The 15343-nt window shown below is 60.8% G+C and overlaps 1 protein-coding gene across 1 annotated transcript; it reads left to right on the top strand.

Annotated features, from left to right (window-relative positions):
* The first annotated feature begins 403 nt into the window (after window positions 1-403).
* NOP14 (NOP14 nucleolar protein) lies at window positions 404-13940 on the top strand. The gene is made up of 18 exons (XM_040966135.1): window positions 404-627; window positions 2668-2802; window positions 3039-3180; window positions 3934-4067; window positions 4776-4907; window positions 5476-5598; window positions 6431-6559; window positions 7389-7650; window positions 7800-7930; window positions 8668-8753; window positions 8952-9087; window positions 11616-11717; window positions 11919-12072; window positions 12825-12984; window positions 13086-13233; window positions 13326-13444; window positions 13535-13690; window positions 13797-13940. Exons 1-18 carry the CDS (start codon window positions 454-456, stop codon window positions 13894-13896), a joined length of 2523 nt encoding a protein of 840 aa, XP_040822069.1. The 5' UTR covers window positions 404-453; the 3' UTR covers window positions 13897-13940.
* The last annotated feature ends 1403 nt before the right edge of the window (window positions 13941-15343 follow it).

Raw genomic sequence — 15343 nt, 5'->3', positions numbered from 1 at the left:
CCGCCGCCGCCGCCGCGCTGACCGCCGCCTCCGGCGCCGCCACCACCGCCACCAGCGGCGCGGCCGGCGGCCGGAGCGCGGGGCGCGGCGCGAGGCCCGGCGGGCGCGGCGCGCGGAGCCGGCAGCCGGGCCGCCGCCGCCCGGGCCTGTCAGCGCCGCCGCGCTGGGGTGGGCCGCATCGCCCGGGCCGAGCGCCGACAAGGCTCCCCTCAGGGGCCAGCGCGGGAGCAGCGCCGCGCCGCCGCCCCGAAAGCGCTAACGGCCGCGCACCGCAGCCAGCCCCGCGCACTACAACTCCCAGCAGGCCGCGGGCCGGAAGTGTTTTCGTCACGTCCGGGCGCTGCTGCTCCCGCAGGCTCTGGTCGCCGGCGCGACCGTGGCGAGGCGAGGCGCGGCCGGGCGCGTGGAGGGTTTGCTTCTCCGAGGGCTTGGAAGGGAGCCGGCGTGCGCGCCATGGGCAAGGCCAAGCCGGCCGCGGCGCGGGCTGGCCCGGCCCAGGCCAAGGGCAAGGCCAACCCCAACCCGTTCGAGGTGAAAGTCAACCGGCAGAAGTTCCAGGTTCTGGGCCGACGGACGCGCCACGACGTGGGGCTGCCCGGGGTGTCGCGCGCGCGTGCCCTCAAGAAGGTGAGCCCGTGGGGATGGCTGGGAGACTTGGTGCTGCTGGGGGGCACACCCCTGCGATGGTGCCTCTGCCGCCCTGGGCCAGGCTTGGCGTGTCGTCTCTCCTGGGGGAGCCGGAGCATGCCCTGTGAGCACCCTGGGCCAGGCGTGGGGTGTCCCCTAGCCTGGGGGAGCCGGAGCATGCCCTGTCAGCACCCTGGGCCAGGCTTGGCGTGTCCTCTCGCCTGGGGGAGCCGGATCGTGCCCTGTGAGCACCCTGGGCCCGGCGTGGGGTGTCCCCTAGCCTGGGGGAGCCGGATCGTGCCCTGTGAGCACCCTGGGCCAGGCGTGGGGTGCCCCCTAGCCTGGGGGAGCCGGATCATGCCCTGAGAGCTTGCTGTGTCAGGCAGGATCTGAAAGAGCTCTGCCCAGGACTCCAGTCACTCTTGCCTCTCCCAGGCCTGCATTAGCAGGAAGCTGGAGGTCTGGCCAGGGTGGGGGCCCCTCCTGTGTGTTCACAAGCCTGCCCCCATTTTTTGTGAGGTGTGAATGTTCTAGGGCTTAGCTGGTCCTTAGCAGAAGCCAGCTGAATAGAGTCTAATGAGGTCTCACCATTCCACCTTAGTCCTCTTCTGCCCCCCCCCATCACCTTTTTTTTAATCTTCTGTCTGCCAGTTTGCTCTTCAGACAACTGGACTGGTCCGAAACTAGGAGATTTTCCAGGTGTCTCCCACATAGGTACAGGGATCCAAGGCTTTGAGCCATCCTCAGCTGCTTTCCCAGCCATAAGCCGGTAGCTGGATTGAAAGTGGAGCAGCCAGGACTCGAACCAGCACCCTTATTCACTGGCCCATAAAATTCTGTTTCTTTCAAACTGACTGGCAAATTAGAGGAATCCCTGAAGCAAGCAAGAAACATTTGACCCTGAGGCTAGCTCAGGATCTTGGCTCTGTGGGAGCCAGAAAGCACAGCCGTTGGTCACTGCCAGCATCCCACCCACGTGGGTCACTGCCAGCTTCCACCTGTGAAGGCCACTGCCAGCATCCCACCTGTGAAGGCTACTGCCAGCATCCCACCCGCGTGGGTCACTGCCAGCATCCCACCTGTGAAGGCCACTGCCAGCATCCCACCCGCGTGGGTCACTGCCAGCATCCCACCTGTGAAGGCTACTGCCAGCATCCCACCCGCGTGGGTCACTGCCAGCATCCCACCCACGTGGGTCACTGCCAGCTTCCTCCTGTGAAGGCCACTGCCAGCATCCCACCCGCGTGGGTCACTGCCAGCATCCCACCCACGTGGGTCACTGCCAGCATCCCACCTGTGAAGGCTACTGCCAGCATCCCACCCGCGTGGGTCACTGCCAGCATCCCACCCACGTGGGTCACTGCCAGCTTCCTCCTGTGAAGGCCACTGCCAGCATCCCACCCGCGTGGGTCACTGCCAGCATCCCACCCATGTGTTGCTCGCAGCTGGGCTCACGTGTCCGTCTCAGTGGGATCCCCTGAGGATTTGCGAGGGGTAGAAGTCCTGAAGCAGCCTGCTAGGGGCACTGGGGCACCGCCATCCCTCGGCCCCTGTGTCCTCTTCTGCCATCAGCGAAACCAGCTTCAAGGAACGTTGGCTTGTTCATTGTTGCTGCTGAGAAAGGCCCAGTCGCTTGAGACTTGCTCTTTGGGAATGAATTCTGAGATTAAGTGCGCTCCTCTGGTGTCCTTAGGTGTAAAGTCTAAACAGGGATCCCCACCTGGTCACTTGCTTCTGGACTGACACCGGAGAACGACGCCCTCCCCCACGACAGACACTTGCTGGCTTTTGAGTTAATCCCGTCTGAAGGCGAGGGTGTGTGATCGTAGGCCGCAGCCGAAGAGCCGCGTGCCAGCCTGGCCAACGAGCGAGCCTTTGCCGCTCTCAGCACCAGCATGTGCGCGAAGGGGGCGGCAACTGCCCGCCAGCGTGTGGGGAGTGTTGGCTGTGGACGAGCTCGGGCCTCCCGGGGCGTCCTCTGCGGTCCCCTTACTGGGCAGCACAGGGACCTTCTGTGACCCGTTGTGTCTTGTCCTGCAGCGCACCCAGACGTTATTAAAGGAGTACAAGGAGAGGGACAAGTCGAGCGTGTTTCTGGACAAGCGCCTCGGGGAGTACGAGCGCGGCCTGAGTGCGGAGGAGAAGATGCTGCGCAGGTTTGCTCTGGAGCAGCAGGTGTGTGGCGAGAGAAGTGGGAGGCGGCTGCGCTGAGGCCGGTGCCGGACGCCGGTGTCCCTGGGGAGGAGGGCCGTGGTCCCCCGGGGGTGAGTCCAGTTTGTGCAGCAGTTCTGTGTCTTAGCTGAATCCTGGGCAGAACAGCTCGGATCCCCTCAAGGCTGAACTGTCGTGTTCGGAAGGATGAAAGGCAGCGGGTATGGGTTGTGGTGTTGATTTCCTCCTCTTCGATTCAGAAACATCATGAGAAAAAAAGCATCTACAACCTAAACGAAGATGAGGAGTTGACCCATTATGGCCAGTCCTTGGCGGACATTGAAAAGCACAATGACACTGTGGACAGTGACAGTGATACGGAGGAGCGAGGGACATTGTCTGGTAAGGTCAGCAGGTGCCCTCCGCAGCACCTGGGCTGTCCCTGGAGAGGCACAGGACGCCGTGGCTGTGGCCAGGCTGTCCCTGGAGAGGCACAGGACGCCGTGGCCGTGGCCATGTCTGGGCTGTTCCTGGAGAGGCACAGGACGCCGTGGCCGTGGCCGTGTCTGGGCTGTTCCTGGAGAGGCACAGGACGCCGTGGCCATGTCTGGGCTGTTCCTGGAGAGGCACAGGACGCCGTGGCCGTGGCCGTGTCTGGGCTGTTCCTGGAGAGGCACAGGACGCCGTGGCCGTGGCCGTGGCCAGGCTGTCCCTGGAGAGGCGCACAGGATGCCGTGGCCGTGGCCATGTCTGGGCTGTCCCTGGAGTAGGCGCACAGGACACCGTGGCCGTGGCCGTGTCTGGGCTGTCCCTGGAGAGGCGCACAGGACGCCGTGGCCGTGGCCATGTCTGGGCTGTTCCTGGAGAGGCACAGGACGCCGTGGCCGTGGCCGTGTCTGGGCTGTTCCTGGAGTAGGCGCACAGGACACCGTGGCCGTGGCCAGGCTATCCCAGCAGTGTGGAATCCCCAGGGCTGCTTGGGAGCAGTGTGGGCAGGATGTTAACCAGGCAGCCGAGTGCTGGGCAGTCCCGGTGCACTGAGCGCTGCCCTGCGTGCAGCCCGCCTCTCCCTGCCATGCCCTGAGACCACAGTGAGCACAGCCCTGGCCGAGCCACAGGTCTGTCCTCAGGGTGGTCCTCTCTGCTTGTCCCCAGCGGAGCTGACGGCTGCCCACTTTGGAGGCGGAGCCGGGCAGCGTCACGGGAAGGAGGGCGAGGACGGTGAGCAGCCGGCCAAGTCGCGCAAGGAGCTGATTGAGGAGCTCATCGCCCGGTCCAAGCAAGAGAAGGTCAGTCAGCCGGTGTCCCCACTCGGGGCGCCCGCACTGAGGCCCGGCCCTCCCCCTGCTCAGTCTTGTGTAATATTTGGTAGGAATCCGAGGAGCATATTCACCATGAACGGGAATATATATTTGGTGGTACTGTGGGCCCGGCGCCCCCTCCCTGGTCTGGGTGAGCCATGGAAAGCAGGAAATTGCTTCTGAGGAGATTCTGTGACTGTTGAAAAGGCACACAGAGATCTTAACTGCTGGTTCACTCCCCGGTGCCAGCACAGCCAGGGCTGGGCCAGCTTGCAGGGGGGCGCTGAGAAGGGGCGAAGGGCCCGGGCCCTGGGCTGCAGGCTCACACCAGCTCCGTGAACAGGAGGCACAGAGAGCTTTTGTGTTTCATTGTGATTTGAAAGGCAGGGTTACAGCATGGGAGAGATCTCTCACTCGCTTGTCCACTCCCCAGGTGCTGTTGGGCCAGCCACGTCCCTGTGTGGGTGAGCGGCCCAGACACTGGGCCGTCATCTGTGGCTTTCCTGACGCGTTAGCAGGGTGCAGGATTGGGAACGGAGCAGTTGGGACTTGATGCTGGCGTTGCAGTCCTAAGCAGCCTGGCCACATGTGCTGCCAGTGGCAGCCGTGACTGCATGTCAGGCTGTGATGCCTGCCGGAGGGCTTGCTGGCATGGCCACATGCAGCAGCTAAGAGGGGCTGATGTCGGGTCCCCAGAGGGAGCGCCAAGCGCAGCGAGAAGATGCCCTGGAGCTCACGGAGAAGCTGGACCAGGACTGGAAGGAGATCCGGGCGCTGCTGGCCCGCAAGGCGCCCCGGCCGGAGGCCAGAGAGACGGAGAAGCCCAAGGTGGGTGTGCACCGCTGGCAAAGGCCCGTAGCCTGGGGTGCGTTCCCTGCCCCAGAGAGGCAGGGTTTCTGGGTGCGAGGGCACTGTTGGGGCCCTGGCGGGCGTCGGAGCCTCCGTGTCCGCTGCACATTTTGGGTTAACGGTAATGCACATTTGGTACATGTTTACTGCTTTTCTATAGGAACTGTTTATTTCCTACTGTATTTCATTTTCATCTAAATTTGTTGGTAACTCTGCATTTATTTGAGTTCTGGGTTCTAGAAAATACTAGAGTTTGACCAGAATTATATCATTGGGTAGTTCTGCCCATCTGTGGGTCACCCATTCTGTAGATCAGTTCACCTAATTTCCCACACCTGGGCTCAGCGCGTTCACGAGCAGTATTCATTTCTGCTAAGCCAGAGGTCATTGGAGAAACCAGAAGTGAGCAGAATGGCCCTGACGTGGTCCTTCAGTGAAGCAGGACAGATTCCTCACTAAAGGGAAAAGGTCCGTGACACGCCGGCCTCCCTGGCTCGGCCCGGGGGCTGAGCAAGCAGAGGTGACACGGCCCTTCTTTGCACCTCAGCCCGACGCCTACGACGTGATGGTCCGTGAGCTTGGCTTCGAGATGAAGGCTCAGCCGTCCAGCAGGATGAAGTCGGAGGCGGAGCTGGCCAGGGAGGCGCAGGCGCGGCTGCAGCGGCTCGAGGTACGGCGGGTGCCCGGGGCTGCTGCTGCCTGCCTGTGGGGTGCAGCTTGCTTCCCCCCACGCTCTCTCTTAGCCCACTAAGGTTTGTAAAAACCAAAGATGGCATGCAGATAAAACTGACTGCACCGCTTCCTCCAGCCCCCCGGCAGTGCCCGCGGCATCGTGGACGCTTTGCCTCTTAGAGCTTTTCTGTTCGTTTCTGAGCAGTCTCGTCTCGCGTGAAGAAAAGTGCAGAGACCTGCTATTCTCAGCTGACCTGTTTTCTATGTTTATTTACTTGTTGGAAAGGCAGAATTAAGAAAGATGGAGAAACAGAGAGATGTTCCATCGGCCAGTTCCCTCCCCAGGTGGCTGCACAGCGGGGAAGCTGGGAGCCGGAGCCTGCTCTGTCCCCTTCTAGGTGGCCCTGGCACCCGGGCTGTTCCCACTGTGCTTCCCACACACGTTAGCAGGGAGGGGATTGGAACTGGCACCCTTAGGTAATGCTAGCAGTGCAGGCAACAGCTCAACCTGCAATGCCACACCAGCCCAGATGCAGCTGGCTGCTTTAACTTACCCGCACCTGGGCCCCGTAGCATGCCCTGCATGCACTCAGAACAGCTGGGCTGCTGCTGAGGGTACCCTGCGCCCCCAGTGCAGTGTGATGGACGAGTTGGGCAGCGTGGACCCACCCAAACCCGAGCGATAGGCTGCCCTGCCCCTGCCAGGCGGTGGCTGCTCCGAGTGAACGCAGCAGGCCGTACCTGCGCAGGGCCCTGTCCCGCATGCAGCAGTCCGGCAGCGTGCCTGCTGCGGGGTCTGCAAGCGCGGGCGGCTCCTCTCCCTTGCTTAGGCTGAGAGGCTGCGGCGGATGCGCGGGCAGGACGGGGAGGACGGCAGGAGACCAGAGCACACCTCTGCAGACGACCTCCACGACGGCTTCGTGCTCGACCAAGACGACAGGCGTTTGCTCTGCTACAGAGTAAGGCTCTCCCCTCTGCTTTGGCAGTACATGAAAATTGCTTCTGGTATTTGTGTGGGGCTTGTCCCAGATAACATTTTTAGATTCCCTGAGGTTTTGTTTGAAAACTGAGACATCCATTGGCCTCCCGACAGGTATACCTGCGTGTCAGGGCTGGGCCAGGCTGAAGGTGGGACCAGGCAGCACACACCCAGCTCCTGTGTGCTTGAGAGTCTTGGCTGCCCGGTGGGGAGCGGAGCCAGGCACTCCAGCATGGGCTGTGACCTCCCAGCCCCCGGGCCAGAGCCTGGCAGGCTGCCTGGGTTCTGCGGAAGCATTTGGGGGGTACTGATACATGTTCTGTCCCGGCCGGAGGGGTGTGTGAACGGCTACAGAATCGCGAGGCAGTGACTCGGCGTTGGCGTTTAACCCTGGAGCCGCTTTCTTCTTTCCTTCCTTCCTTCCTTGGGCTCGGGTTTCCTTACCCGCTGCCCAAGTTCCCTCCATGTTCTTACAAGAGCACGGTCCTTCATGAGCAGTCATGCGTCCATCAGCCTGCTGTTTAGTGTATCCTGATGTTGCCGGGACAGACAACGCAGACAGTCCAGCATCCCGTTGTCGAGATGTGTCCTACAGTGCCGTGGGAATCCTTTGATTTGGAAGCAGGGATGCACATTGTGTTGTATCTTCACACCTGGACGTGATGGTCCCAGGACACTCACTACACGTTCCGTGAATGAGAAGCCGCGCGGCCAAGTCTCGTGGAAGGCCTGGCAGTTGTTGGCCCTCGCGGGGCTGTGCTGTGGCCTGGGCCCCACAGCACAGCCCTGTGGCTTTTCGGTCTCCCTAGGATGGGAAGATGAATGTAGAGGAGGCTGAGCAGGGAGAGCAGACTCAGGCAGCCGGTGGCAGCGGGAGCGAGGAGGAGGGCGCAGCGTCCAGCGGGGAGGACTCGGAGAGCGGCGGCGCCGACAGCCACTCCGACCTGGAGTCTGATGCCGAGAGCGAGGCTGAGCAGCAGCCGCAGGGAGAGTCGCGCCAGACCTGTGGGCCGAGGCCACCAAGCGGGGACCGCGGAGCTGCTGCCACGGAGCTGCCCTATACGTTTGCAGGTAGCTGAGTAGCTGTGTGTCTCTGCTGATGGCCTCTGCAGGGCCGGGGTGGGCCGGGCTGGGGGCTTCATCCGGGGTCCTGTCACCCCAGTGCCGGCATGGGGTGCCCTCATCTGTCATCCTGCTGCCCTTCCTCTGCATCCTGACAGCTCCCACGTGCTACGAGGACCTGAAGTCCTTGTTGTCCGGAAGGTCGCCGGAGGAGCAGTCCTTGGTGGTGGAGAGAATTCAGAAATGCAACCACCCAAGCCTCTCTGTGGGAAACAAAGCCAAATTAGAGGTGCGTGGGCGGGGCTTTGGGGGACGGAGTGACCGTGGGCCACTCCAGGTGGCACAGTGTGGGTGTGGGCCTTGGGCTCTCATCCTAAGTGGCTGTAAGACCCTGGTATCGGTGTGATAACTGATGGGGGCACTCAGTCTGGAGTCAAAAGAGACAGGCCCTGGCCAGTTAGACTCGCAGAGGAGCGAGCAAGGCCCGTGGCCATCCACTGGCAAAGACACGGCAGGATGCCCGTAAGTGACGTGGCAGGCAGCCCTGGCATGAGCGGTGTCCAGCCCTTCTGGCTGTCGGTCACTGAGTGGCAGACCAAGTGGCTGTGTGGCCGCTGCCCACCTGTGCCCGCAAAGAGCCTGTAGGTGTTTAGTCGCAGTGTATGTGTGTGTTGTCCCAACTGCCTGTGCCAGCTGAGACCACCCTGAGCACAGAAGGGTGCTGCGCTGAGCCTGTCCAACCTGCCCACATCCTGCCTACCCACCAGCCTTGGGGTCTGCTCAGGCACCAGCCCCCAGGTGCCCTCAGCACCTTGGCCCCCTCCCCCAAGGCCAGATTTTGGGGTGAAGTGCTGACTGCAGGTGTGTCTTCTCTGGGAGCATGTGCAGGTGCAGCCCGTCCCTGCCGTCCCTTGGCACGGCTGCCCCTTGGCCTCCCCCAGAGCAGGGGGTGTGGAGCTGTCGGGGCTCCGTGGCTGCCCTTGCTGCCCGTCGCTGAAGCTTGTGTTCTGATCCCTGTTCTTACAGAAACTCTTTGGCTTCCTTTTGGAGTACGTGGGAGATGTGGCTACAAGTGACCCGCCAGGCCTCAGAGTGGTTGATAAGCTGGTTGTGTAGGTACCAGCCTGGAGGTGGACTGGTTGGCCCTGGGTGTTGCTCCGTTTGATCTGGGCACGCACCTTGGGCTGCTCTCCAGGATTGGGAGCTGGGCAGGGCACCTGGTGGGCCCTGGGTGGGAGGCAGCAGAATGCAGCCCGGGCACTCCCTGCAGCCACCTCGTCGTCCTCTCCTCACTCGTGTCTCCGTCACAGGCAGCTGTACAGTCTTTGCCAGATGTTTCCTGAATCTGCCAGCAGCTCCATGAGATTCGTACTCCGCGACGCCATGCATGACATGGAGGCAGCGGTGGAGACCAAGGGCCGGGCGGCCTTCCCGGGCCTGGATGTGGTGAGCAGGGCCGGGCCCACAGCCAGGGCACGTTCCCTGGGCTCTGGGCCGAGGGCACAGCCAGATGTGCGAGGGTGGGCGGCTTCCTGGAGGGAGACCGCAGGCACCGTGCCCAGGGTTGCCTCTGCTCTTACTGCAGGGCCATTCCAGAAAGCACACCATATTCCGGGCTGGCTGCAGCATGCCGCACTCTAAGAGCACTCTGCTGCTGTGTGCTGACACAGACGGGACAGAGTGAATTCCCAAGAGTGGCCGGGCCCGTGTGCTCCTGCTCCCAGGCTTCTGCTGCTATTGCTGTTGCTCAGGCCTGGCCAAGGCACCGGCCAGCCATTGGTCAGAGCTGAGAGCTGACGGGGGAGCAGGCCAGTGGTCTTTAGGAAACAGTGGTTCGTTTGATCCAAAATATGCACTTTTAGGGTTGTTGGATTTTTTTTGTTTGTTTTGCTTTGTTTTGTTGCACTTTTATATTTTTGAGATTTATTTACATGAAGGAGTTACAGAGAAGGGCCCGGTGTAGTAGCTTATTGGCTAAAATCCTCGCTTTGCATGTGTCAGGATCCCACAAGGTAGCCAGTTCGTGTCCTGGCAGCCCCGCTTCCCATCCGGCTCCCTGCCTGTGGCCTGGGAAAACAATCAGAACGGCCCAGAGCCTTGGGACCCTGCCCCCACATGGGAGACCCAGGTGAAGCTCCTGGCTCCTGACTTTGGATTGGCTCAGTTTCGGCCGTTGGGAATGACTCAGCGGATGGGAGATCTTTCTCCCTGTCTTTCTGTAAATCTGCCTTTCCAACAAAAAGAAATCTTTAAAAAGTAAATAAATAAAGTAAAATAGTTAGAGAGAGACAGAGCTCTTCCCTGTGCTGGAAACACCTCTTTGCAGGTGTCAGCACCAACAACTGCCCCGAAGTGGCCTTCTCCTCTACCCCGTTTATCTCGCTCGGTCATTGTCATTGCTGAGCGGAGACTAACAAGCTGAGATCTTGGCTACAGACTTGAGTTGATGGTCTAATATGCAGTGCCTGCGTGAAACCGAGCCACCAAAAGCCAAAAGGATCAGCAATAGTGCGTCCCACGGCCGGCAGCCGCAGTGAGGCAGCAGAGCAAAGGCAGCAGACCCGCAGAGCCGACAGGCTAGCCAGCGGCACAGTTCTGCCACCTCACTGCACACACGGGAGTCCTGCCTTCTGAAGCCGGGGGTCGGCTCGGTTAGCGAAGGGGGCTCTGAAGCAGCCGGAGGCACTGTGACACCGAGGCCTCAGTGTCAGAGCGAAGTGATTTCTAGTGGAAACCGTCTGTCAAGTTAATCTTTGGCTCTTCTGCATTTTAGAGGGCCCCAATTAATCTCCCTTATATTCAGCATATAATGACCTAACATACAATTGTCACCTCGGTCATGAAAAACGCATCCTTCTGGCTCTGACTCCCTGTTTCCCTGACTGCCCCCTTGAGCTCAGCCGTTGGACAAGGTGAGTCGGTATCTTCATCCATTGCTCTACGCAGAGCCAGAGCCCAAGCCGGAAGCCGTCCTGTCCTGGGCGAGCGAAGCCTTCACACTGGAAGGTCCCTGGACTTCCTTCACAAAGCATTTTCATGCGTTATCTCATTTAGTCCGCATAATGACCGGGGAATACTTTGCCGTCCGTTTCTCAGATGACGTGAACTGAATGCCTGGGATCATTTGACAAGTTAAACCCTTGACCCTTCGGAGGGTCAGTCAGCCCCCCAGAATCTCAGCCGAGCTTTGTCGGCTGCCCGGAGCAGCAGCCTCGGCAGCCCCGGGACCCCGCACCTGCTGGACTGCGCCCCGCATTCTGTCTGGCTTTCTTTCCACAGTTCCTGGAGTGCTACTGAGAAAAAGAGCTGGCAGTGTGGTTATAAGTTTCCTGTGCTAATGGGCAGATCAAACTTCCCTTATACCATCTTTGGCCTCACTGAGTCTCGATCTGGCTTCCCTACCAATCTAAAACATTGTATTCCAAGAACTGCTTTTCCTCAGCCTGTTTAGGAATTTGTTGAGCTGATCTTACTCTCAGCTGAAGAGTCTCGGAGGCTTAAGCACCGGGGAAATTGCTCTGTTTCCAAGGGTATCCCATTCCTTCAGGTTGCTAAGAAGCCCAGCATTCCGAGGCATCCAGTTACCAAATGCTGTGTGATGGTGAAAGAACAGCTGGCAAATGCAGACTGGCTCTGATGACCTATGGTGTCTGGAATGTGGAGGTTCCCCCTAGGCTGTCCACAGATTTCCTATTTGAAACAGAAAGGTTGGGTTAGCTGTAACGGCCAAAGCTGAGCTGGTCCAAGCCAAGAGCTTCTTCTAGGACTGCACATGGGGGCTGATGGGACGTGGTGTCACAGCTGGCAGCTTCGCGCGCTGCTGCGCGCTGGGCCTGGCTGGGACCTGCTGTGGCCTCGGGCTCTGCAGGAAGCTGGCAGGGGTGGCGCTGCTCGCCGGCATCTCCCCTTGTGAGCCCTGCCAAGACTTTCCTCGCTCCCTGAGCCAGCTTTGACCTGTGCACTCTCCTTTCCAGCTCATTTATCTGAAAATTGCGGGCATGCTGTTTCCAACCTCAGACTTCAGGCACCCGGTCGTGACGCCTGCCCTGGTGTGCATGAGCCAGCTGCTCACCAAGGTATGCCCTCTGTGGCACACATGGCCCCCAGCCTGAGCTAGGCCATGCAGGAGCCCCGGAATGGAGGAGTCCAGGCCACTCGGGAGGGTCTCGGGGTGGCGAGGGACCCCTCAGCTGCTCCGCTGCCGGGAGCAGGTGGTGGGCCTGGCCGTGTCCTCCGTGACCCAGCCCTGAGTGGCACTGCCCTGTGTGCCCTGGCAGTGCCGGGTGCTGTCCCTGCAGGACGTGGTGAAGGGCTTGTTTGTGTGCGGCATGTTCCTGGAGTATGTGTCCCTGTCACGGAGGTTCATTCCTGAGCTCATCAATTTCCTCCTGGGAATTCTCCACATGGCGACGCCAAACCAGCCCAGTCCAGGTGAGCTCGCTCGGGGTGGGAGTGGCACCCCAGGGCCCTGTGTGCCTCCCAGGAACGTGGGCACCAACGGGGCTAAGCAGCTTTTTTTGTTTTTAAGATTTATTTTTATTGGAAAGTCAGATATACAGAGAGGAGAAGAGACAGAGAGGAAGATCTTCTGTCCGATGGTTCACGCCCCAAGTGAGCGCAACGGCCGGTGCTATGCTGATCTGAAGCTGGGATCCAGGAGCTTATTCTGCCTCTCCCACATGGGTGCAGGGTCCCAGGCTTTGGGCCGTCCTCCACTGCTTTCCCAGGCCACAGGCAGGGAGCTGAATGGGAAATGGGGCCAGTGGGATTAGAACCGGCGCCTTTATGGGATCCCAGGGGATACAAGGCGAGGAGTTTAGCTGCTAGGCCACTGTGCCGAGCCCGGCTGAGCAGCTTTGGTGCTTGCCTTTCCTCAAGCCTCTGTGTGGTGCCGGCCCTGCCCTCAGCCTGGTGGCCACTTGCAGGAGCCTACGCCCCTGCAGCTCCTTGCTGGGAGCCCGCGTGTAGTTCTTGGCAGCCTGCCCCACAGCCAGGGCTGAGCTCCGAGGGGGTCCCTGGCCACGGCCTTCACTCGGGGAGTGCTGTTTCACGGTGAGCATCCCCAGAGAACAAGGTAAAGGTCCTGTCCAGGTGCGTGGAGGCGAGGGCTCGGGGAAGGGCCAGCTGTGCAGAACCAGGCCACATGTCCTAACCAAGTTCCATCCTGTCGCCTTGGTATTCAGGTTACAAGCTGGTGCACCCTTTCAGAGCGCTGCGGCGGAACTCCGAGCTGCTCCTGGTGTCCGCCCAGGAGGATGTGGCCACGTGGCAGAGGAGCGGCCTCCCACTGCACTGGGCAGCAGGGTCAAGAGGCCAGACGACAGTGGAGGCCAACCATGCCAGGTGTGTGTGTGCGTGAGTGCCCGGGCCTCCCCCCCCTCCGGGCTGGGTGGGCAGTGGTCCGTGTTGGCTGAGTAGAGCCAGTGCTGCCTCCTGCCCCTCAGGCTGTCCTGCTTGGCCGTGGGCCTGGCCCTGTTGCAGCACGCTCTTCTCCTGTATCGGGAGCTGCCCGCCTTCCCCGCCATCGCCCAGCCCCTCCGAGCGCTCCTGACTCAGCACCTGGCAGCCTGCAACCTGCCCCTTGAGCTCCAGGTAAGGCTCCCAGCACTCGGGCAGGCCAGTAAGGGCACCATCCTGGCAAAGCTGGGTGGGTAGTCACGGGATCGCTGTGCCGTACCACTCAGGAGCTGGCCCAGAGCCTGCTGGCCGACCTGGAGGCTCGGAGGCAGCTGCTGCGGCCGCTGACCTATGAGAAGACCAAGCCTGAGCCGCTGAAGCTCTTCACGCCGCGCCTGGTCAAAGTGTGAGTGGCTGGGGGGAGCGGGCCTGGGTGCTCCCTGGGCAGTGTGCGCCCTGGCCTGGCCTCCCCGTGATGCTGGCTCTCTCCTGGCAGCCTCGAGTTTGGGCGGAAGCAGGGCAGCAGCAAGGAGGAGCAGGAGAGGAGGCGGCTGATCCACAAACACAAGCGCGAGTTCAAAGGCGCCGTGCGCGAGATCCGCAAGGATAACCAGTTCCTGGCCAGGATGCAGCTCACGGAGATCATGGCGCGGTGAGGGCGCCTGCCCGCCCCAGCGTGTGCCTTGGGCAGTGCCCACCCAGGACCCCCAGGGTGGGCTGGGGGGCTGCCGGTGGGAACCTGGCTGCTGTGCCCACAGGGATGCAGAAAGGAAGCGGCAGGTGAAGCGGCTCTTGGGCAGCCTGGCCACGCAGGAGGGCGAGTGGAAGGCACTCAAGCGGAAGAAGCACCGGAGATGACACAGCGCCCAGCCGGACGCAATAAATCAGGTTTCTAGTTACATCCGTGTGGCGAGTGCTGACTGACAGGCCGGAGGGAGGGTCCTGGGCCCCCGGGGGGCCGTGGGCCCCTGGGCTGGGGCCGCAGCACACGCCCCCACCTGGTCCCCACCCAGTCCCCGGAGCTTCCAGTATTGAGCCCTAGGCCTCCGGGGAGCAGCCTGGAGCGGGGTGGGTGTTCTCCATGTTTCAAGCTTGCCTAGAGGCTGCACCCTGCCCCATGGGGAGGGAGGAAGTTCCCACGCCAGGAGTGTGGGACAGGGGGAGGCCATGAGGTGGGAGTGAGCCGTTGGGAGGGCCGGACAGCAGGCAGAGGTGGTACCCCGGGCAATTCCAACACCATCCCAAGCTGCTGCTGTGAGCTTGCTGTGATGGGGAGCCGGCGTCAGGGTTGGCACAGGGCCAGGCCATCCCCTTAACAAGCTGGGTGCCGGAGGCCAGCTCCAGCTGAGTTTGCAACTGGAGAAGGGTGCATGGAGTGGGCGTAGAGAGAAAAGAAACAGACCACTACAATTCCAGGATCATAATAGACAATGCAAGGAAGCCGTCCGCTTCATTGATACAGAAGCAGTCACAAGCTCTGGCACGGACCTTTTCCATCATGGTGCTGCAGCCACTGGACCGCACAGTGCGGCCCGAGCAGTACAGCTACGAAGTTCTCTTTGGGGCAGTTTGACACAGCTTCAGGGGGCATTACAACAGGTGGGTGAGGATCACGCAGTCCTTGCTTATCTCGGCCTGCCAGTCCCTGCCTGCTCTCAGGTCTGGGCTCCAGCCTTGGCGCCACCTGTGACAACCAGACCCGATCTTGAATTACCTCTGGGTTAATAAGTCTGGTGTGTGGGGATTGGGGCCGTTGGCATTAGTTGCCATTAGGCCTGCAAGATCACAGTTTGTTAGCCAAGCAAGTAAAGCAGGAGTTATAATGGCGAAAAGAATTGCAGTTAACAACGAGCCATGTTTACTCCATTTTGGTTTCAACTCTACGGTGGACAAGTGGGCGCTTGCAAGGATAATTCTGCCAGTTGTTTAGCCTTAAGGCAGGGCATCGTCCATGGCGGCGTCGCAGCCAGGAAATCCTCAGTAAATGGCACATATTGCTCAGTAGCACACTCCTGCAATTCTCATTCCACAACTTGTCGGCTGGAGGAGGAAACATCGCAGAGGGAGAATAGAGAGATCAGAAACAGGAAAACTACAAATTCCCACTGCAGCCGCAGCTCGGTAACCCTGACGTAGTCTGGAAGCAGCCATGTTAGTGCACAGATTTATTTGTTTTCATTGGAAAGGCAGAGAGGAGGAGAGATGGGAAGATCTTCCGTCTGATGGTTCACTCCCCAAGTGAGCACAGTGGTTGGAGCCAAGCCAATCCAAAGCCAGGAGCCAGGAGGTCCCCCCGGGTCTCCCA

The sequence above is a fragment of the Ochotona curzoniae genome, unplaced genomic scaffold, assembly GCF_017591425.1.
Source record: "Ochotona curzoniae isolate NIBS_2020 unplaced genomic scaffold, NIBS_Ocur_1.0 scaffold_4505, whole genome shotgun sequence".
NCBI classification, from domain to species: Eukaryota; Metazoa; Chordata; class Mammalia; order Lagomorpha; family Ochotonidae; genus Ochotona; species Ochotona curzoniae.
The sequence above is the reverse complement of the archived record's forward strand: the minus strand, read 5'-3'. Positions and strand labels throughout refer to the sequence as shown.